Source organism: Lasiosphaeria miniovina (genome assembly GCF_030549165.1).
Source record: "Lasiosphaeria miniovina strain SMH2392-1A chromosome Unknown B0T26scaffold_1, whole genome shotgun sequence".
Taxonomy (NCBI): domain Eukaryota; kingdom Fungi; phylum Ascomycota; class Sordariomycetes; order Sordariales; family Lasiosphaeriaceae; genus Lasiosphaeria; species Lasiosphaeria miniovina.
Genome location: NW_026848220.1, coordinates 5,177,978 through 5,196,387, shown reverse-complemented (window position 1 = coordinate 5,196,387; position 18,410 = coordinate 5,177,978). Strand labels below are relative to the sequence as shown.

The 18,410-nt window shown below is 53.6% G+C and overlaps 4 protein-coding genes across 4 annotated transcripts; 1 reads left to right on the top strand and 3 right to left on the bottom strand.

The window, feature by feature from the left end:
* Positions 1 to 1,233: 1,233 nt before the first annotated feature.
* On the bottom strand, positions 1,234 to 4,352 carry B0T26DRAFT_634632 (uncharacterized protein; the record flags this gene model as incomplete). Its single annotated transcript, XM_060436649.1, has 8 exons — positions 1,234 to 1,540; positions 1,601 to 2,076; positions 2,161 to 2,714; positions 2,773 to 3,054; positions 3,107 to 3,454; positions 3,515 to 4,048; positions 4,112 to 4,156; positions 4,244 to 4,352. 8 exons carry the CDS (start codon positions 4,350 to 4,352, stop codon positions 1,234 to 1,236), a joined length of 2,655 nt encoding a protein of 884 aa, XP_060303321.1.
* A 4,988-nt stretch (positions 4,353 to 9,340) lies between these two features.
* Positions 9,341 to 10,240, top strand: B0T26DRAFT_631104 (uncharacterized protein; the record flags this gene model as incomplete). The annotated part of the gene is made up of 2 exons (XM_060436318.1): positions 9,341 to 9,581; positions 9,876 to 10,240. 2 exons carry the CDS (start codon positions 9,341 to 9,343, stop codon positions 10,238 to 10,240), a joined length of 606 nt encoding a protein of 201 aa, XP_060303320.1.
* Positions 10,241 to 10,421: 181 nt separating this feature from the next.
* On the bottom strand, positions 10,422 to 11,486 carry B0T26DRAFT_70359 (uncharacterized protein). The gene has a single exon (XM_060441676.1). The coding sequence runs from the start codon at positions 11,216 to 11,218 to the stop codon at positions 10,568 to 10,570; it is 651 nt and encodes a 216-aa protein (XP_060303319.1). The 5' UTR covers positions 11,219 to 11,486; the 3' UTR covers positions 10,422 to 10,567.
* A 2,814-nt stretch (positions 11,487 to 14,300) lies between these two features.
* Positions 14,301 to 18,125, bottom strand: B0T26DRAFT_634698 (P-loop containing nucleoside triphosphate hydrolase protein; the record flags this gene model as incomplete). Its single annotated transcript, XM_060436656.1, has 6 exons — positions 14,301 to 14,866; positions 15,278 to 15,365; positions 15,481 to 16,472; positions 16,548 to 17,699; positions 17,769 to 17,886; positions 18,084 to 18,125. The coding sequence occupies 6 exons, from the start codon at positions 18,123 to 18,125 to the stop codon at positions 14,301 to 14,303; spliced, it is 2,958 nt and encodes a 985-aa protein (XP_060303318.1).
* Between the last annotated feature and the right edge of the window lie 285 nt (positions 18,126 to 18,410).

Genomic DNA, 18,410 nt, shown 5'->3' with positions numbered 1-18,410 from the left:
GAAAAGAAAGGATGCCGAGATGTTGTCATGTCATGGTTGAATCGAGGCTGTCGATTCTGAAGGAGAAGAAGCTGGTAGTTATTCCGTAACTGTAGTGTAAAGTGGGATGTTGGTGCTTGATAATGCCGGTACCTGAGTTAACACCAGCTGTCCAGAACGCCTTCCCGGAGCTGCAGGCAATGATGCTTTGCGACAGGGGTGGTACCAGAGCTGCCCGCTTTTGGACTGAAGACGCAGGTGGCAGACAGCCGGTAGAAACCAAGACGGCTCCAGCTCCAACCCTAACCCTACACAGCACCGAACGACAACTCAACATCTCAGTCTCGAAGACACGATAGACAATACGTGGTTGGGTTTCACTGTTTTAGTAATAACAGGTTATGACCAGAGTGTTTTGGACAATGTGTAATATTTGGAGGCCGTCTTCTCTATCCGGTCCCGGGAAGTAGAGTATGATTATCGACATGTGGAGAAAAAACTTGATAAAATCCCAATTGAGTGTTCAAATTGAGAAGCAAGAACTACCTCAGCATAGTATATAAACCGTGATACCGTTGAATATATGTACTATACTTCGTAGCAGTCGTAGCCTTCACCTACTCAGTATGTCATGTCACGCAGCCGTCCGCCTTCCTCTCTCTATATCCATATGCCGTTCGATAGAGACCAGTCGTTACTATTCATACAGATTGGAAGAAAAAGAACAAACGCCCACATCACCGATTGTCGCAAAAAGGAACACTGCCTCCTTTTTTCCACCTAATACAGTGAGCCCCAGCCTTTTTAAAACGCCGTTCCATGGAAGCCCCGCCCGCCAGAACCGCCACCAGACCATTCCATGTCGTCAGTGCCATCCCCTACCATCTTGACACCATGCTTTGGCTTCCAACCCAGAATTGATACCTCGCCCCTTTTCTGAAATTCCCAAAGGCCCCCCAAACTAACCATAAATAACATCGCATCCGGTGCAAACCTCGTCATCATATTCATCAACATCTGTGGGTAAAAATAAGAAATGGAGATACTGAGACTTCCAATTCCAGCTGGTTTTCCCAGCTATTTCTCACGTTAGTGCTTGGATTCGTTGCTGGCAGCCTTTTCCCGAAGCGATATCTCTCTGCAGCACACATATAAAATGCAGGGCATGGGATAGGTGGCTCAGGCCCACCAGAATAATCCAAAGCAACAGCATTTTATGCATCAAATTCTGAAGGGAAAAAAGGAGTGTGTCCTTCAGTGACGTTTCACAGGCGCATGAGTGTCGTAGTCCCACGAACGCTTGAGGCCGCCTTCGTAAACACTGGCCACCGACTCTCGCCACATGGCAGGGGTAATAAATGTTTGCACTTGTGCTGCTGAGAACTGCTGCGGCGGAAGTTGCTGAGATCCGGACCGTAACTGGGCCTGGGCCGCTTGGATGTCCTGGAGCGTCGGGGCCTCGACAGCGCCTGAAGAGACCGCACTTAGAGAACTGCCCTGGCCGGTGACCGAAGTCGGGGAAGATTGGGGCGGGGGCGTACCAAAAGAAGTATTCCACTGACTGTGATGGGGTAAGCCTCGCTGTCGTATACCTTAGTTTGAAGACATTATGGCCACTTACTCAAATATTCGCGAGGGGTTCCACGCAGGGGCGTCCGCCAGAGGCAGCGTCTGTTGCAGCTGCTGCGGCTGGGAACTGTGGTTTGAGGCTATCATGGCCAAGGACTGTACACGAGGCGAGTCACTTTTCGAATCCAGTGGACCCGCAGAAATTGGCGGTGAAATGGGATGACCGCTATAACTGACATGCGATGGCGGCATTTGTGTGTCTACTTGTCGGCCCATAGTACCTGTCCGGTATGACGGCCCAGGCGGGCTCGGATGTGTAGATGACGGCGGGCTGCCATAAGGGAAGCTCGGTTTCAAAACAAATGGCTTTCTGACATCCGCGGAAAAGGCCAGGCGGACTGAATCCACCTGCTTTTGCATGTCAGGCATAGGCCATGCACCCATACACTTCTCCAGGATTCTCATGTGACGGGTAAAGTAGCCTCGGGCTTCAGAGTTCAGGTCGGGATCAGGCGATGTTAAGGCGACCTATGTGAAATTTTAATTCTGTGCCCGGAGGATCACGCTCGAGAAGAAGAATCTGGAGGGCGAAGAAAGGTGGTTGGTGCCTACCAAATGTAGCACGATGCAGGCAAGCACCGCGTAGATCGTGAAGTTGATGCCTCGCTGCATGCACTGCAACCCGGGCAGTCCAAATGAACCCATAACCGACTCCTGGAGCCTGCACAGCATCTTAGCCGCATTATAGGACACCAGCATGTTATGCTTCCACTGGCCGCCTACGCCGCCTGGCGTCAGAAACGCTAGTTGAGGCCGATGGAACAAAATTATGCTCAGGTAGTAGTACGAGTGAAGATTTCCGATATAAGCCGAGGCGAGCCAAGGCGGCGACCCATCAGGCGGGTAGCTGACAGCCAGATCTTCGGGAAGTTCGGCCAACCATTGGTCGAGTGCAGGCCTGATTTGCACGAACTCGGGGTCGATGCCCCATTCCTTGTTCTTCTTGAGGCGCGCATAGGCCCTTCCCATTTTACTGACGTTGCGTACGACCTTGGCGAAGTATGAAAAATTCCGAGACACGTGGTACTCTGACCCATCGCTGTTCGGTGTTGTCCGTGGGACGTTGAAGTCGACAGTGTCCTCGTCAACCTGCAGATCGGTTCGGCCTAAACAAGGCGTTAGTCAGCTTAGACAGGAGAATTACGAGAGCCAAGGTGTCCCTACCTTGAGGAGAGCCAATCATGACTTCACAGACAAAGATAGTCTGCCAGATCCTATTCTTTAGCAGACATTCAGACGGGTCAGAGTCGCACGGCCTCCCGGCCTGGTGGTCTGCGAGATGCTCGTCCAAGCCCAGGTCCTTGGCCATCTGAACACACTGGACAATGCTCATCCATGAACGATAGTAGTAGCCCCTTTTCGGCGCCTGCTCCCTCGCTTTCAATATGATCAGCAGCGCCTGGAGCGTGCTCAATCTCGGCTCGTCCATAAAGGAATCCGCGTGCCCTGTGGTTGTTAGCGTCCGGTTGTCATTAGAAATAGTGGGGACCCATCATACGCGTTACGAGTGCGAGCCATTGCTGGCCCTGTGCGGGCTCGTCGGCCAAGCGACCAGCTATTGCAAAAATCGACTCGAGAAGCAGCGGAGAGACAGCCTCTCTATTCTCGTGCCATTGCTGATAAAACGATGTTTTGTCCAAAACGGGAACATAAGGGTGAGCATTGCTGAAGTATAAATCGAAAAAATGGAGGACTGTTTCGTCATCTGGCATCAATTCGGGGGGTATGCGGATTTTGAGGCCAGGGCCTGATGTGAGAGGCGGCAAGGGGCTCTTGTAGTCATCTGCATCCTCAACAGCGGGCTCTTCCGCCCTCTTCGATCGTAATTTGCTGTTCAGGTAAGGGGCTGGATTTTTAACGTTAGCTAGGCTAGACAATCACCACATCTACGGCCTTATTTTCTTACCTATTCCCGCCTCGTTCACCTTTAGAGACCCCAAGAGATCAGCCAGGTCTTGCTGTGCGTATTCGGACTGGTACGCCTCTGGAGATTCGGGCTGGGACGAATGCTGCAGCGGTGGTGTCGGGAATGAGTTCTGTGATGTATACTGTTGATCAACAATGTCGACTGGAGTATGGGCGTTGGCGTATTGCAGGTTATGCTGCACCCCCTGGGACTCTGCGTACTGTTGCACGTCGTGGTAGAGGGCCGGGTTTTGGTAGGAGGGCTGCGTGGTGTAGATGGGCGCGGGCTTTGGCGCATGGCCAAGAAGCTGCTGATCCGCAATGGGTAGCTGTTCTCGAAAGTCATCCTGTACATGTGAGGCTTCGAACTGTGGCCGCGGTGGCTCGTAGACTTGGGGCTCGGCCGAACCATCGTACCCGTTGGGACGAACACAGTGAAGCTTCAGACGAATGCACGCGGTACAGGGCCAGGTGTTTGTCGTGGCGGCATCACATTTGATCTTTCTTCTCCGGCAACCCTCACATGCTCTCATCACTGTGTAGACGAGTCAGTCTCGCACTTAGGCATGGCTAGGACGGTTGGGGGCCGCTTCCATACCCTTCAAGCGCTTGTGGCGGTTATGCTCGTCTACAAAGACATAATCTAGCAACGGCGAGTTAGCACCCAGGAAGATGCGTTACACGTAGAGAGTGAGGGAGAGAGAGGTCTCGTCCCGAAGAGGAGGCGTACTCTTTTGGGTTTCGCGTGGCTGCTGGTAAGAGGATTGCGGTGCAAACGAAAAGGCTCCCATTTGAGAGTTCTGGGGAAGCAGGCGGCGCACTGTGGGATCGTTTGACATGTTGACGACGGACGACTGGCACGGACGCTCGCAGGCGTGACGGTTGAGATTGGCGACTCCGCATCCAAGTCAAGTCATGGGCACGACTGAGGCGAGTGGGTGAGTGTCGTCACGGTCCCCTCTAGCGTTCTCGTCCTGATGGCGCCGAGAACAGAACGGGGAGGGAGGCTCGCGCAGACAAGAGCGCTTTAGACGTTTCTATTGTCGTCGGGATGATGCAACGGCAGGGAGACTCGATCGGCGCAACACACGAAGGTGGGTTTGGACGGGATTTTAGTCAACTCGGGGCTTTCGCAAAAGCCCAGGCTAGTGACCCTGGTCCGAAATGGAGAGAGCTAATAAGGGCGGCCTAGGTAGGGGCCGGGCTATAAAAGAAGGGGCAACCCTTGTTGCAAGACTGCGGTGGAGGGCCTGCGGAGAAGGGACCTCGAGAGAAGACAGACCTAGGGTCGAGCGAGTGGTAGATGGCTTAGGTTGATCAGGATCAGCCAGGGCCTGTCATGAATCGCACCTTTCCTCTAGGCAGTGACAGTGGACAGAGACACACACTAGGGGTGGGCATTCGGGGAGACGAGTTTCGCGATGCTGTGTCAGGGACGAGCCTCAGAGTGGACTGGACCGTGTGCAGTAGATACGTACACGGCATACATACCTTGGGAAGTGAAGAAAGCACGAGATGCTGCAGGCGCTCCAGCCCCTAGTACTGTACAGACCCGAGTAGGGATGAACTGACCAACACCTGGAATTATCTTAGCTTTACCTACATTAGGTGGGCAAGGTAGGTATAAGATAGGTAAGGCAGTCAGGTAAACCGAGACTGGCAATCCAAGACTAAAGAGAAGAGCTGTACGTGCTGTGTGTAGGTTGTTGTTTCGACGAAAGCTGCCCGGACACCAGGAACTACCTTACCTCTCAATATTCCAAGCTCAAGCTGCTGCTGCTGCTGCTGCTGCCGCTGCTGCCGTTACACTGCCTTTACCAATTGCCGCCATATCTCAAATGTCTGGCAATTAGTGTTATTATCAGCGGCGGCCTGGCATCCACATTAGTGGGCGTCGTATAGGGTGAAACGACAGGGAGTCGTCAAGGCTGGCCCAGCGTAGATTCCGCAAGACCCTTTCGACAGACAATGGATGCTTTGAGCGGGGGAATGTGTCGTGAGGGCCAGCCTGGAAGCGAATCGTGTCGATGCGCCATTCCTGAGCCCAGAGCAGGAAAGCCAGGGCAGGGGAGCCAAGGGCCCATCGAGTGGGGCGATGAAGGGGCGGGAGGGGTCACCCTACCTGAGGCGGACCAGGTAGGGAATGGTGTGGGGTTATCAAAGCACGACTCGCCCACACTCACAGCGAACCAGGGTTCGTCCCCCTCCCACAGGCAGGGATGTTCCAAGGAGGAGCGCCAGAAGCCCAGATGGAGAGAAGGCGCACTGACGGCGGACTCGCACGACTGGGACGGCGGTCTTGCCTACCTCAAATTTACTAAGATCGAGGAGGTGTGTTTGGGTGTTTTTGACAGCCTGGGTCACAGGGTCGCGTGGGAACCGAAGTTTGACTCTCGGCTTTGCTTTCTCTGTTCTGGCCACGCCAATTATTAATATCCCAATGCCTTTGGGGCCGAGGTAGGTAAGGTACGTAGTTTTTTGCTCGTACCTACCTAGCTGCCTAGGTAGTAATTTCGCAGTGCTGATCGTCAACTCGGAGTTGGATGGAAGGCAGGTGGAAATGGCAAATCAGGATTGTAAAGCGCTGTTCTCCCGTTGGCGATCTCTCACTGGCTCCCTCCGGCCCGACACCACCTGCATACCTCTGTGTTCTGTGATGCATCCATAGGTATGTACTTGGACTTGCCCTACAGCAGGGTGCACAGAGAGAGGCCGCGATGCCCGGGAGGCTGGCTGGCTGGCGGGTAGTCTTCCAGGTTGTTGCCAGGCTACCAGGCTGATTGCCAGGCCGGCCGCCTCGTGGTCGTGGTGGTGTGGCGGCCTAGCGGTGAGTGAGCGTGGCGACAAACTCAAATGCCTGTCGCCCTTGATGTGGACACATTGATATTAGATATTACTGCAGATTTATCGACCAGGGGTAAGAGGGTGTCGGTATCCGGGTGTCACCACGCACTTTACCTCTACTGCTTGGATTGAAATATGCAATTATAACCCGCTGAACCCAACAACGTGGGGAGCCGCTGGGCCCTTGCAACCCATGGCAAAAGATTGTGCATGTCCATGCAAGCCATGCCATGGAAGATGGTTAACGACTTCTAGTGGGAAAAGAGAGTCTATTTCCTGTCTCTGATGACATCTTTCGGTGGAGTATGTCCAGCCCATCCATGTGTGCCAGTCCGTCCCCGCATGTTTCCAACTTTTCTAGAAGATGGAATCACCTCAGCAGGGCGGGCCGGCGGGGACGAGCTGCAGCCATGAATATCGTGACTTAATCCGTACTGTGTCCGTACCTGCCTTATACTTGTTCCAGATGGGTAGCCAATTGACTGGCCGTGAAAAGTTCCTTCCTCTTCGCCTTTTGCCTTTTCCACGCCAGTCCAAAGTTTTTACTTGATGTCAACAAGTGGGATGGAAGGCAAATCTCAGCTGCGGCAACGCCCTCGCTTCCTTTTGGCCCCGGGCGTTGTTCCATTTATATCGCTTGGCCCAGGCACATAATGAGAAAGTCAAAATGCGTGTCGACAAATGTCGCCGTGGGAGGGTAAGTTCTCTTGATCGTCAGGGGGGCATCGGCAAAGGACCTTCGGCTGGAGCCCACTAGATTCTAAGATCTTCAAGGTATTATTCGGGGACTCTTGAGATGCAGTTGGACCCCGAAGAGCTCCCCGGAATCCGAATACGTGTGTGTGATGTTTCTACAACTTCCCTTGTCTCACTAACACTACCCAAGGTAGGCAGTTCCAGGTAATCTGTCTATTTAATAAGCAACGATCCTTGAATATCTACCATATATCACTGCGATAGTATTGGACTCCGAAAGACGGGTGCACCGCATAAGAGCAGCCGTATGCGGCCACTCTAAAGACCAGAAAAGAGGGCCATCACTAATAAGCTGACGGAAATTTTCCTTCGCCTCCATCTCCGGGCCTACCTTTTTTCAGTCCGTTGCTACTGACACGTCACTACCGACTCGCTGATCACGGCGACTTTAACAATGAGAAGTGACTGATCTCACACGTGGATGTCGGAACTTAAAGCCGTTCCTTCCCGAGCGGCCATGAACGAGAGGTTCCAGCTACGAGTTCAAGTTTCGTGCACAACAAACCTCCGCAAGATTTCTCGATCCCGCCTAGTGTTAAAGGCATGGGTATCCCGGACCACCCACGATCACATGCCCAAAGGGCTGGATGAGACACAATATCCTCAGGACCGAGGGCAAAGCTTTGCCGGCGTTAACCTATCAAAGAAGATGGCACACTGTGACGCGTCCAATAATAAGCGAGGGCGACTGAAGAGAGAAATGTGTGGTACATAGAACGCCGTTGTGACTAGCGTACTGCCTAGAACAGAAGGCGCTTCTTTTCCCAAATACTGGAGACGTTGTCTTTGAGAGAGACCGAGATGGTTGCTGCGAGTGTGCTGCGGGACGCCATGGTCCATGCGTCTTTCTATGTCTGGTTTGGCGTCCTACGGGCCTGGAATGCGGCGCAAGTCACATGGCGGGGTTAGCGACCCAGGCATATCGGAGCATCCTCGCAGGTCATGGCCGCGAAGCGAGCCCTGCGCTGTGCTTGGTCTAGTCTAGAGTCTGGACCGGAAAGGAAGGACGATGCTTCCAGGGATGCCGCATGCAAGTCACTGGAAAAAGAAGCAAATAAAACGGGAAGAGCGTTGCGGACGAGACCTTCGCGCTAGCATTTATAGTAAGATTGCGTACCTTAACGTGTGTCGGGTGTTGTCGAGGTCAAGGAACAATCCGTGCCAACGGAACTGGCAGATGTCAGGTACAAGGGCCGCCGCTACGATATGCGTTGAATTTAAGGTTGGTGATCGCAGGCCCCAATCTCATCGGTTCTTTTGTTCTCATCGCACATTCCAGGCCTGTTGTAGAAGGAACTCCGAAGATAGGTGCGTCATTACCGCCCGTGAACGTGGGGAGGGCACGAACGCCCGAACGACAGCAACGGACGCCTTGGCGTTCTTCGGATCTTCTGCGCAGGGGTTGTGGAAGCTTCCTGCGCTATTGGAAAGCTCGCGGCCTCCGTGCATATCGGCCAGAAGCACACGTCTCAAAAAACGTAGGTACATGTGAGGAACTGCCGGACAAGGCCGCGTCGCCAGGGCGGGGAGCCCGAACTTCGGAGGCTTTGAGAACACAACCCCGCGTTGGACCTAGATACCAATCCTTAGTCCAAGGTTTTCGGAATCGATAGGTGTTCCGGCCGTCAAGCAATACATGAATACCAAAGGTACGGACCATGGTACGGTGCTCCATACCTAGGATACATATTCTGACTCGTGATTCAATCAGTTACCTCGGGTAGTTTCGTGACTGTAGACGAGTTATAGTAATCAGCAAATCCGTGAGGCAAATCCGCAAAGGGTTGACAACCAAACCGCCACTTACACTCACCAGCGTTCATGTTCGTTGATACATAGTAGATCGGCCTCCTTCAATCATTCCTCCGAGGGGGTGTGTGGGGGTGAGGGTGGAGTGTCCGTACGAAGATCGGAAAAGGGTGCAGCCGTTTACAGAATCTGGGCACCCGGGCACCAACCTACCCATTGCGGCAGATGCCGTCGGCGATTCCAGGCGGCAGGTGGCAAGCAACAAGCTTCCATCGTCATCAACCTCACCCTGCATTTTGCTTTGCACGTAACACCACACACTCTCTCCGCATCTTAGTCAGAAAACGCAGAAAAGCCCGACGCGCTACTAGCTTCGTCGGCAGAGCACCGGATTTGCATCTCGACAATCTCGGAATTGCCCAACAACAGTCTCATCTCCTGGGATCGTGACGCAGCCTTCCAAGGCCCCGCCTCGACAATGCAGAAGTCGGAACTGGACAACGCCAACCCCACAATCCTCAGTGTCTCGCAGCTCCCGAGTAGGAGGGCGACGGGAGGCACAGCAAGGCACGGACCCGACTCTAAATACGACTATGCAGCTCTCGCTTCCCTGTCGAGTGACACTCCGTCGTGGCACTCGGACGATGATATCGATGGCGACTACGGCGATGCTCACGACGAGATATGGGAGGCGCCTGTTGACGAGCAGGAAATCTATGGTTTGTTACCCTCGTTCGCCCTGTGCAAATTTACCCCAGCGTCTCGCTTGGCCTACCCCATGCTTCCTCCTCTCATCAGCCCCCAAACCTCAAAACCAGCAGCTAAGCCGCTTGCTGTCTTGACCCTTGGCGCATGAGAGAGACGGATGGACCCATGAGCCTCCGCGTGCTAACGCAGTCAAATGTTTCACGGCCGATTGTCGCCTGCTGGCTTGGTTGATGCGCCTGTTCTGCCTCTAAGATGCTATTTTTGTAAGTGACCTTGAGGGCGATCAAACGGCTGACGTCTCATAGACCTGATCTCCACAATATCGGACCCTGAGCATCCCAATACCCTAGGGGAGTTGAATGTCGTCAGGCTTCCTGACATCCGTGTCACTCCTGCCGGGCAGCGGTCAAATTTGACCACGGTCCTGGTTGATCTCACGCCCACCGTCAACCACTGCTCGCTGGCCACCGTCATTGGCCTGGCGGTGCGGTGGAGGCTCGAGCAAGCTCTGCCACCGAGCTATCGCGTCGACGTCAGGATGAAGGACGGCTCGCACGCCCAGGACGACCAGGTCAACAAGCAGCTGGGCGACAAGGAAAGGGTCGCTGCAGCCCTCGAGAACGACACGCTTCGAAACGTCGTGGACAAGATGCTCGAGACGTGCGCATAAATAGAAATGCACGGGCGACTTCTGTCGCGTGGCCATTAGGCTAGTGAACGGTGGACCGGGTTGGAGCCGCTTTGCACAGCGTGGACGGCGGACCTACTCCGTAGGTGCGGAGTAGCCACTTACGAAACAGAATGGCCCTTTGTTCATCAGATCGTTGCTTGTTTTGTGTAATCAGTTTACAAATGCACTCGCAGACTTTGTTCATTATTTCTTTTTTTGCGCTTCCTTCCTGCAACTGCGTCTGCCTCGACAAATCACCCACGCTAGCGAGAGGGTTAGATACCCACTCAAGGGCTACAGGTGCCGTCATTGGCGGGGCCAATTCGGTCAAACCCCAACCACCCACTCGGGAGCTCTCCTTTTCTGCGGTCCGTGAGGATGTGGCGCCTGCACGTTCTCCCGTGTGCAGGGTTCATCAGACGGTTCCTCAACCTGCCGTCGTGCCACATTTATTTCGATATTGCACACTGCACAGGACAAAAGATCCCTTGCTCTCTTCTTTCCCTGGTCCTTCCAGGGTTCTTTATCACCGCGCGCGGCTGCCGTTTCCGCCTTCATCAGCAAATTCTCCCATCTTTTTATAATTCCAGGCGTGCGCCGCATGTTTTCCAGGGCTGTGTGTGCGCGGTGTGTAGTAGGTGCTTCCCACCTCTGCTTGATGGGAGTTGCCTTTTCATGCGGAGACCCCAAAGGGGCCATTCGGTCACAACCTATCATGCCCATCAGCCCGTCCCAGCAGTCTGGTAAAGGGGTTCGGGCCTTCGAGTCTCGCAACATGTTGCCCGGTCCTTGGTTGGAGCGCAGCTTCTTTTTATTGCTGGCGGTGTGCTTTTGGCACAGTACATGCACCATGTAAACAGTACTCTCTCTGCAGACTGGCCAGCCACGTCGCACGTGCGTGATCCCAACCCTCGATGGATGCACTGCGGTACGGTACAGCTTGTCTGTCTTGCTTCCCATCTCGACAATGCACGCCATGCCACATGCCCCATGTCCCCATGCCTGCCAGCCCGCTTGGCTTGACGACGAAAAAGCCAGGCCCGCGCGTCACGTAATTCCGTTGTGGGGAGGAGATGGGGTGCTTCAAGGGGGTGTCTGAATATCCGGATGCGTACCCTCAGGGGGAAGGATGGAGAGGGTTGATACTACTGCCCAATTGTCCATGATCTTGAATTCAAGACCCCATTTTCAAGGCCGTTTCGCGTATTTGATTGTTCTTTAAAGCGAAAAGATACAAACGAGTTTCGATTGATTGCAGAAAAGGAAAATAGAAACACAAAAATAAATAAAAGGAGATAAAGTGAGCTTTGCTGCCGCTCCCCCCACTCTCCGATCGATGATCGGCAGGGGCCGTCGTTTCGAACAATATATAACAATATGAACAAAAAAGGAGGAACCCCCAACATCTACCGCGTTTTTCGTCCTCCCCAAACCAGAATTCCGTTAGAATGAGTGTGGTATCATATCAAAACACACCAAAAGCTAGCTATATGTGACAACGAGGCCGTTCTGCGATCATATTTGATGGAAACAAACTGTTGCCAAATACTGAGTACAGCTTTCATGTCGCGAGGTGTCAGATGCGAGACGGCTTTCTTTCTGCCTTGAACCTTGAGTTACACAGAGGACATGCCCGATGTATTGCGAGCAAATCGAGCCTAGAGAGCGAGCATTGGTTTAGCTGACAAGACAGAAGGTTATCCATACAACACCTCCTACTATGCATCCGTACTGTGCTTGCAAATCCCGATTGGCTTCGGGGTTTGAGTAAGACGCGGATATACCGTCACTTAAGTCCCGATAGGTAAGAAGTGGGTATTCTCTTCCCCGGGCATTCCGTAACTACATATTCCCCATTAATAAATAAGAAATTAAGAAAGGGGGAAAGTTACCGGGTATGTTGACCGAGGAGGGAAGGATTGAGTTTGCGACAAGTCTGTTGTTGTTGGCGGACAAGGCCGGGCAGCCGGACGGCCGGGTCGTCGGCTTTATTATCTTCAGTTCAGTTGACGTCGTGTGGAAACATTCCGCAGGCATCCCAAACCACTCAAAAAAAGACAAGTAATAAAACCAGGCTCCGATAACCAAAGTTATTAAAAGGAGAAGGGTGCTTTGGGGGGGTTAAGTGGGGGCGATGGGGAAGGGGACTTGTTGGTTTGTCGTTGTTGCAACTTAGCATATCGATCGATCACTTCCGGGATTAATCTCGGCCGCACCTGTTTGGCTCTCGGTGTGGCTTTCAGGAAGGAAGGACGGATATGGTCGGCGAGAAGGGGGCGGGGGGGACGGGCGGAGGGGAAGAGCGCGCCTTGGCGACCAAGATGGAAACCTCAACTGGCGGGGAAGGGACAGGTAAGAGCCCCCCCGCTGTATCCGTACGCGCATACGGAAATACAGCACACACATGCCCTACAGTACAGCTACCCGTGCCTGCCTGCCTCCCCTCCCCACCTACCTAACATAATGCTATGGTAAGCTACGTTACCTTGGCGTTCGGTCTTCGGCTTTTAGCAAGTCCTCGGCACTGCAAGTCTGGAACCCTCGAATATGATTTTGTTGCCTCTTTTCGGCGGTTTACCAGCAGGGAATGTCCGTTTGTTAATTGGGCCTTGGTGTGGGAAGCCAAATCCTTCCCACCTCTAAACCACAATTAACTAAACTCAACCCCTCCTTTCATGCCCAGTCTCACTCTTGTCACCGATGATGCAAGTGGCTGCCGGCTATAACCCGACGAATCGGTTTCCCCGCCTTGTTCAATATATCTCACGGTGTAGGGGGAGGACGGGGAGGGGGAGGGGTGCAGCGGTTGTAAGATTTACCAAGTACGGTAAATGTTACCAAAGATAGGTAGCGTAGTATTCGTTGACGTTACTATTACTAGGTGAGCAACCGTACTTACTGATTCCACTTTCTGCACTCAACATCCATAGATCTAGCAACAAGAAAACAGCAAGCAAACTACCTACCTACCTACCTAGGTAGGCATTTTATCTCTTTTGTTATCAACCTCCTGCCTCATGCCTGGGTAGGCAGACACAAGTCCACTGGGTCGGGGGGTTTGGTTCTGATCTGCGCGTCGGGGACCCCTTGAAGCAATTTCACTTCACCAATAAACACATCAACCGATACGGAGTACGGAATACGCACATACGGATTATGTATACGCACCCCCATACGCACAATCACAAATCTCTTCACACACATTCAACACCCAACAGCATCACAAAGAGTCAAAACGCACATCATACCGCACAAAGAACACGAATAAAAGGTGGACAGGTAGCACATGACCCCCCATGCACACAGGCCATACATATCCCGTATATACATACACACAGGCTTCACGCACTGCTGCTAGTCGAGGTTGACAAATAGGAACCATCCCTCCACATAATCTGCAAAACAACGCTCTGTCTCTCTGCACGCTGCCTGCTCTTCCCGACCACTAACTGGCCGCTCTGCCTATCTTGAACAGCGCACCAACACAAGTGGTCCGTGGCGTGTGTGTCCAATAATACATAATCCATGGCCTCCACGGCCGTGGCTCCCTCGCACTTGGTCCCGGGGGAATGGGCATTGGACCGTGTGGCGCCCGCCGTCTTGGCTTTCTCGCCGCGCCGGGGGCGCCGGTCGGTCAGCAAGCAGCTAGCTAGCAAAGTGAGGAGACGTGGGGCGCAGAAAGATACTTAGGTTGTTGCCGCCACGCCCTCGCAGCTATCGCTCTCAACGCACGCGCCTCTTGACTCTCGAACAAAACGAATACTCCTCTTCTGCACATGGTATGTATGCATGGCATCTTTGACTGTGAACTGGAATTTCGCACGCCACCGCTGGTACAACCGGCTCCTCGGAATATGCTCAGGTATTTCATGTCTCGTCAATATACACTAGGCAGGTAGGCCGTCTGCCAGCTTTCCGTAGCAAGACCGGCGGGTCCGATGTGCGTGCTATATCGAGTTACAGAAGAATAAAACACGTATTTTACACCGCCGTCCTCCTCTCATTATGCCGTCATGGAAACCTAAAACGCCAGAAGTCGCCCCGCTAGATTTCCCGAAAATCACATTTCGCCCAGGGTGCCGCTTTCTATCAGACTCTGGTAGAACTCCGGCTCGAGGAATTTGGCGACACTAACGTCCTCACTCAAGCCCTTGCGTCTCCTCGTCTTCAGCACAAAGTCTCGCGCAGTTGCTTGGACGCTCGCCATCTGGAGGTTGCGAGTGATCATCTCCTTGTCGAGCGGGTCGCCAGGCACAATGTTCCAGCGGTCGAACACCAAGCTCACCATGGCTTGGCCGGGCGTGTTGATGCGCAGATCCGTCTCGAAGCCGAAGCTGTCAATGACAGGAATCAAACCACTGACACGATACAGGGGCGTTCCGGCGATTGGCCCATCCGATAGAACGTGGCCACGGCGGCGAGCCAGGATGTTGTAGACCGTGCTGACTGCGTCTTGGGGACCTGTCATGGACATCGAGTACAGGGGCTCCATCAGCCGTGGTGATGCCATCAGGAACGAGCTGTAGCAGGCTCGACGGGAAGTGGGAATGATCTGGCCCCCACCCCTGAAGATGGCCTCCTGCGCCAACGACATGTCGATGAGGCGGAATTTAGTATTGCGTATTGCTAGAGTAAAACAAGGTTCATTAGCTCAAGGACAGAAAGCAAGTCTGCTGTCTGCTGTGGTGTGTGTGAACGAGACGAAGGTAGGCAGGGTTGATCCATGTCTTGCTCCCGTGAATCCCCCGCCAGAAGACCCCTGCTTTGCAGGAGCCCTGTGGGATCCACACCGCAATCGGCACAGATAGCCATTGCCGCTTCTTCTCTCATTGTTCTAGAGTGCCTGCATCCGCCCTCGACTCGCCACACTGTTTTAAGCAGGTCGGCTAAGCCCGAGAGCGTTATCTGCAGAGCCTGGGCGACGATAGAACGATTGATACCAACGGCGAAGCCCACACTGCCGAGCTAATGCGCCCGGGACAGGGCAGCAATTGGTCGTGGCATAGATGCGAGACAACTTGAGATCTGAGCACTTACGTTCTTCGCAAAGCGGTCCTTCCCGCGTCGCCCAACTGAATCCTTGCCGGATGGACTCTTTGACCGTGTTCAGGAGTCTCTTGTCGACCTGTATACTCTGTCAGTTGTCTGTTGGTGAAGAAGGCCCGAATTGAACAGCCGGGACTGAGAGGCGATAATACCGGGGTTCCCGGTGATGCGGGGGATGAAACTCTACAACTCACCTCTGACGGAAGAGTGTCGTCCTGCAGAATGTTCGGGCCCATCTCGTCCGGCCCGAATGCCCAGATGCTTCTGGCCGCAAGAAGATCCCAGCCATACTTCTCCTCAAAGAACTTGGCAGTTTTCCGCACGGGATCGCGAATCTTGACGGCTCCAGACTCGATGTCCCCGGCAATTTCGTCATCGAGCGGCTCCGCCGCCATCGTGATTGTGTTCTTCTTGTTTGGTGTGACAGCATAGCATTTTGTCGCCGACATTTCCTGCACAGTCTCGCAGAACCGGACGACGGGGTCGGACACTCTGATTTCCATGTCTGCGTAGAGGCGCCGCAAGTCGTGCAGAACACAGTCCATGTATAGCTCTCCCGTTCCAAGGATGATGTGCTCGCCCGACTCTTCCACTTTCGTGGTGACCAAGGGATAGCTCTTGTTGATCTTTCGAATGCCGTCAAGCATCTTTGGCAGTTCGGACGGGTTGATAGGTTCAACAGCCACCTTGAAAACGGACTCGGTGAAGTGAGAAAGGGGCTTGAAGATGTATGCCTCCTCGTCATCAGCGGGCTTCTTGTCCATGATGGTGGCTGTCTTGACGATCGAGTTGTCAACGCCGCCAAGTAAGACCCAGTTTCCGGCCGGCACACCGTCGGTTGGGATGTTGTATCGAGTTTCGGCAATGAAGACGCTTGAAATCCTAGCCATAGCCATGTCTTCCTCATCGTCGAGGGAATAGCCCTCGCCGAGGACGCGAACCTCTGTGCCTGGTCGTGCTATGCCGCTCATCACCCGTCCAAACGAATTAAACCCCTTGGCGTCAACCGTATTGAACAGCTTAGTGACGTAGATGACCAAAGGGCCGTTTTGATCGCAAGCTTTCATCGACTCTGCGACCTTGGAATCAAGCGGCCCCGTATAGTAATGCTCGAGTTTCTTCTCGGCAGCTTCCACAGGCGACGGGATGTGTTGGCAGACCATGTCCACAAAGCCAGTAGCAGGACCTGTGAATCCACGTTAGCACGCCCAATCAAGTCCATACAAGGTCTCCAAACAAGAAATATCCGAGATCCACATACCAAAGAACTGCTCGCAAACCAACTTCAAGAGAACCCTGGGGTCGGTCTTGAACTGTGACGGCTTGAGGCAGATGCCAAGTTTCTCTAATGTTCTCTTCAAATCCCCGGGGCTTTCGCTGATGGTGTGCGAGTAGAGTTTATATATCGGCTCCAATATGAAGTTGACAAATGATCTCTTTGCACCTTCTTCGAGTGGTTTCCTTGTGAAGGTTCGCTTGCGCGGGTTGAAGTAGACGTCACCCCAGAGTCTCCGGGCGAATTCTTCCGTGTTTACACCACCACACCCGTCCGAGTACATTTTGGCAAACGACTGCAGAGTAAAGCACCAACCCATGTCAGTAGAGGCGAAGAGCACATTTCCCTTCTCGGGGCTCAGTCTCTTTAGCTCGCCGCGGCCGGGAATCGTATTTTCGATCACCGTGTTGACTTCTTCGATAACATGTTTGAGCTTGTAGTACGCATCGTTGGGCGGGAGCTTGAGCTCCAGGATTAAGCGGTCCATCTTGTTGACAATCAAGGTTATGGGGATGTCTTCAAGAACAGCATGCTTGATGATCTGCTCTGTGTTGACCTGGACGCCCTCCACAACGTCGACCACAAGACAGATACCGTCTACCAACCTGATGGACGCGGCAACTTCGTCGACAAAATCCACATGGCCCGGAGTGTCGATGATATGGAAGAGGTGCGACTTTCCTTTGGTACTGGGAAGGGCCAAGCTCATGGGCGAAGCCTTGATGGACAGGCCCCGGTCTCGCTCGAGCACATGGACATCGGTATATCGCAGCTGCTCATCACGTTTCTTGCCCGTGCGGTTCTCCAGCCTGTCTGCGATATCGTGGGTCTCCAGAACGAGCATGTCCATAAACGCGGTCTTGCCATGGTGTAGCTGCCCTGCTAGAGCGATATTTCGGATCTGCTCGGGAAAGTTCATCAAATCCGTCATGAAGCTTCGGTCGAAAAAGACGGGCGGAAGATCGGCCTCCTCGATGCTGAACTTTTTCTGCTCCAGGGGGGCAATGATGGGCTGTGTTAAAGGCTGTGCATCCTCCTCTTGGACCATAGTCTCGACACCCTCCCCGTACACCTGAGCGGCGGTCGGATAGTATTGCTTGTCCTCGTGCAGCACAACTGCGTTCGATGGCCCTTCATCTGTAGGCAAGTAAGTCACAGTAACACAGACAGCACCCGTCGGCGACTTAGGATCCGGCAGCCGCATACCGTCAACTTCCATCAGGTCCTGACCAGGAACTTCTGGGGCTTCCTCTGGGTATTCATCGTAGGCGTAGTTGCCGGCGTCGATGCCATGCTCGGATTCTAGCTCGGACGTCTCAGCCTCCTCGCCACTGCAATTGAGAAGGTCAGCACCTAGTATCGTAGCAGTCAAATAATGACAAGGACAAGAGGCCAGGAAGAAGAGGGGGTGAGGGGTGAGGAGGGGCAAGCACTAGCTAGGACGAAGCGGCGCTCGTCGGTCTCTGTCTGGCTGGGGCGACAGAGGATGCCATCGACAACCCAGCCTGGACGGGACTGCACGTACATGAAGTTGCCGAATTCATCATAGAGATCGTCATCCATGATTGCTGAGAGTTGGGGTAAGTGGTGGCTGTGTCGGGGGTCGGTAGGGGCCTGTCGCGTCGTCGTCGCAAGAAGGCTGAGAGTCGCGAACGCAGTTTTTCTCAGGTAGGTTGCGTTGCGGCTGCAAGGCTGAATTGATTTAAGGTATTCCGGGCACTGATGTCAAACTTCCGCGTAGCGGCCTAGCCTGTCTGAAATTTTAGGCTTGTACTCGCCTCTGGTCAGGCCCACCCCCGCACCCGGTCAACCCTGGGCCTTTGAATAACCTCATCCTTATCCGTATCG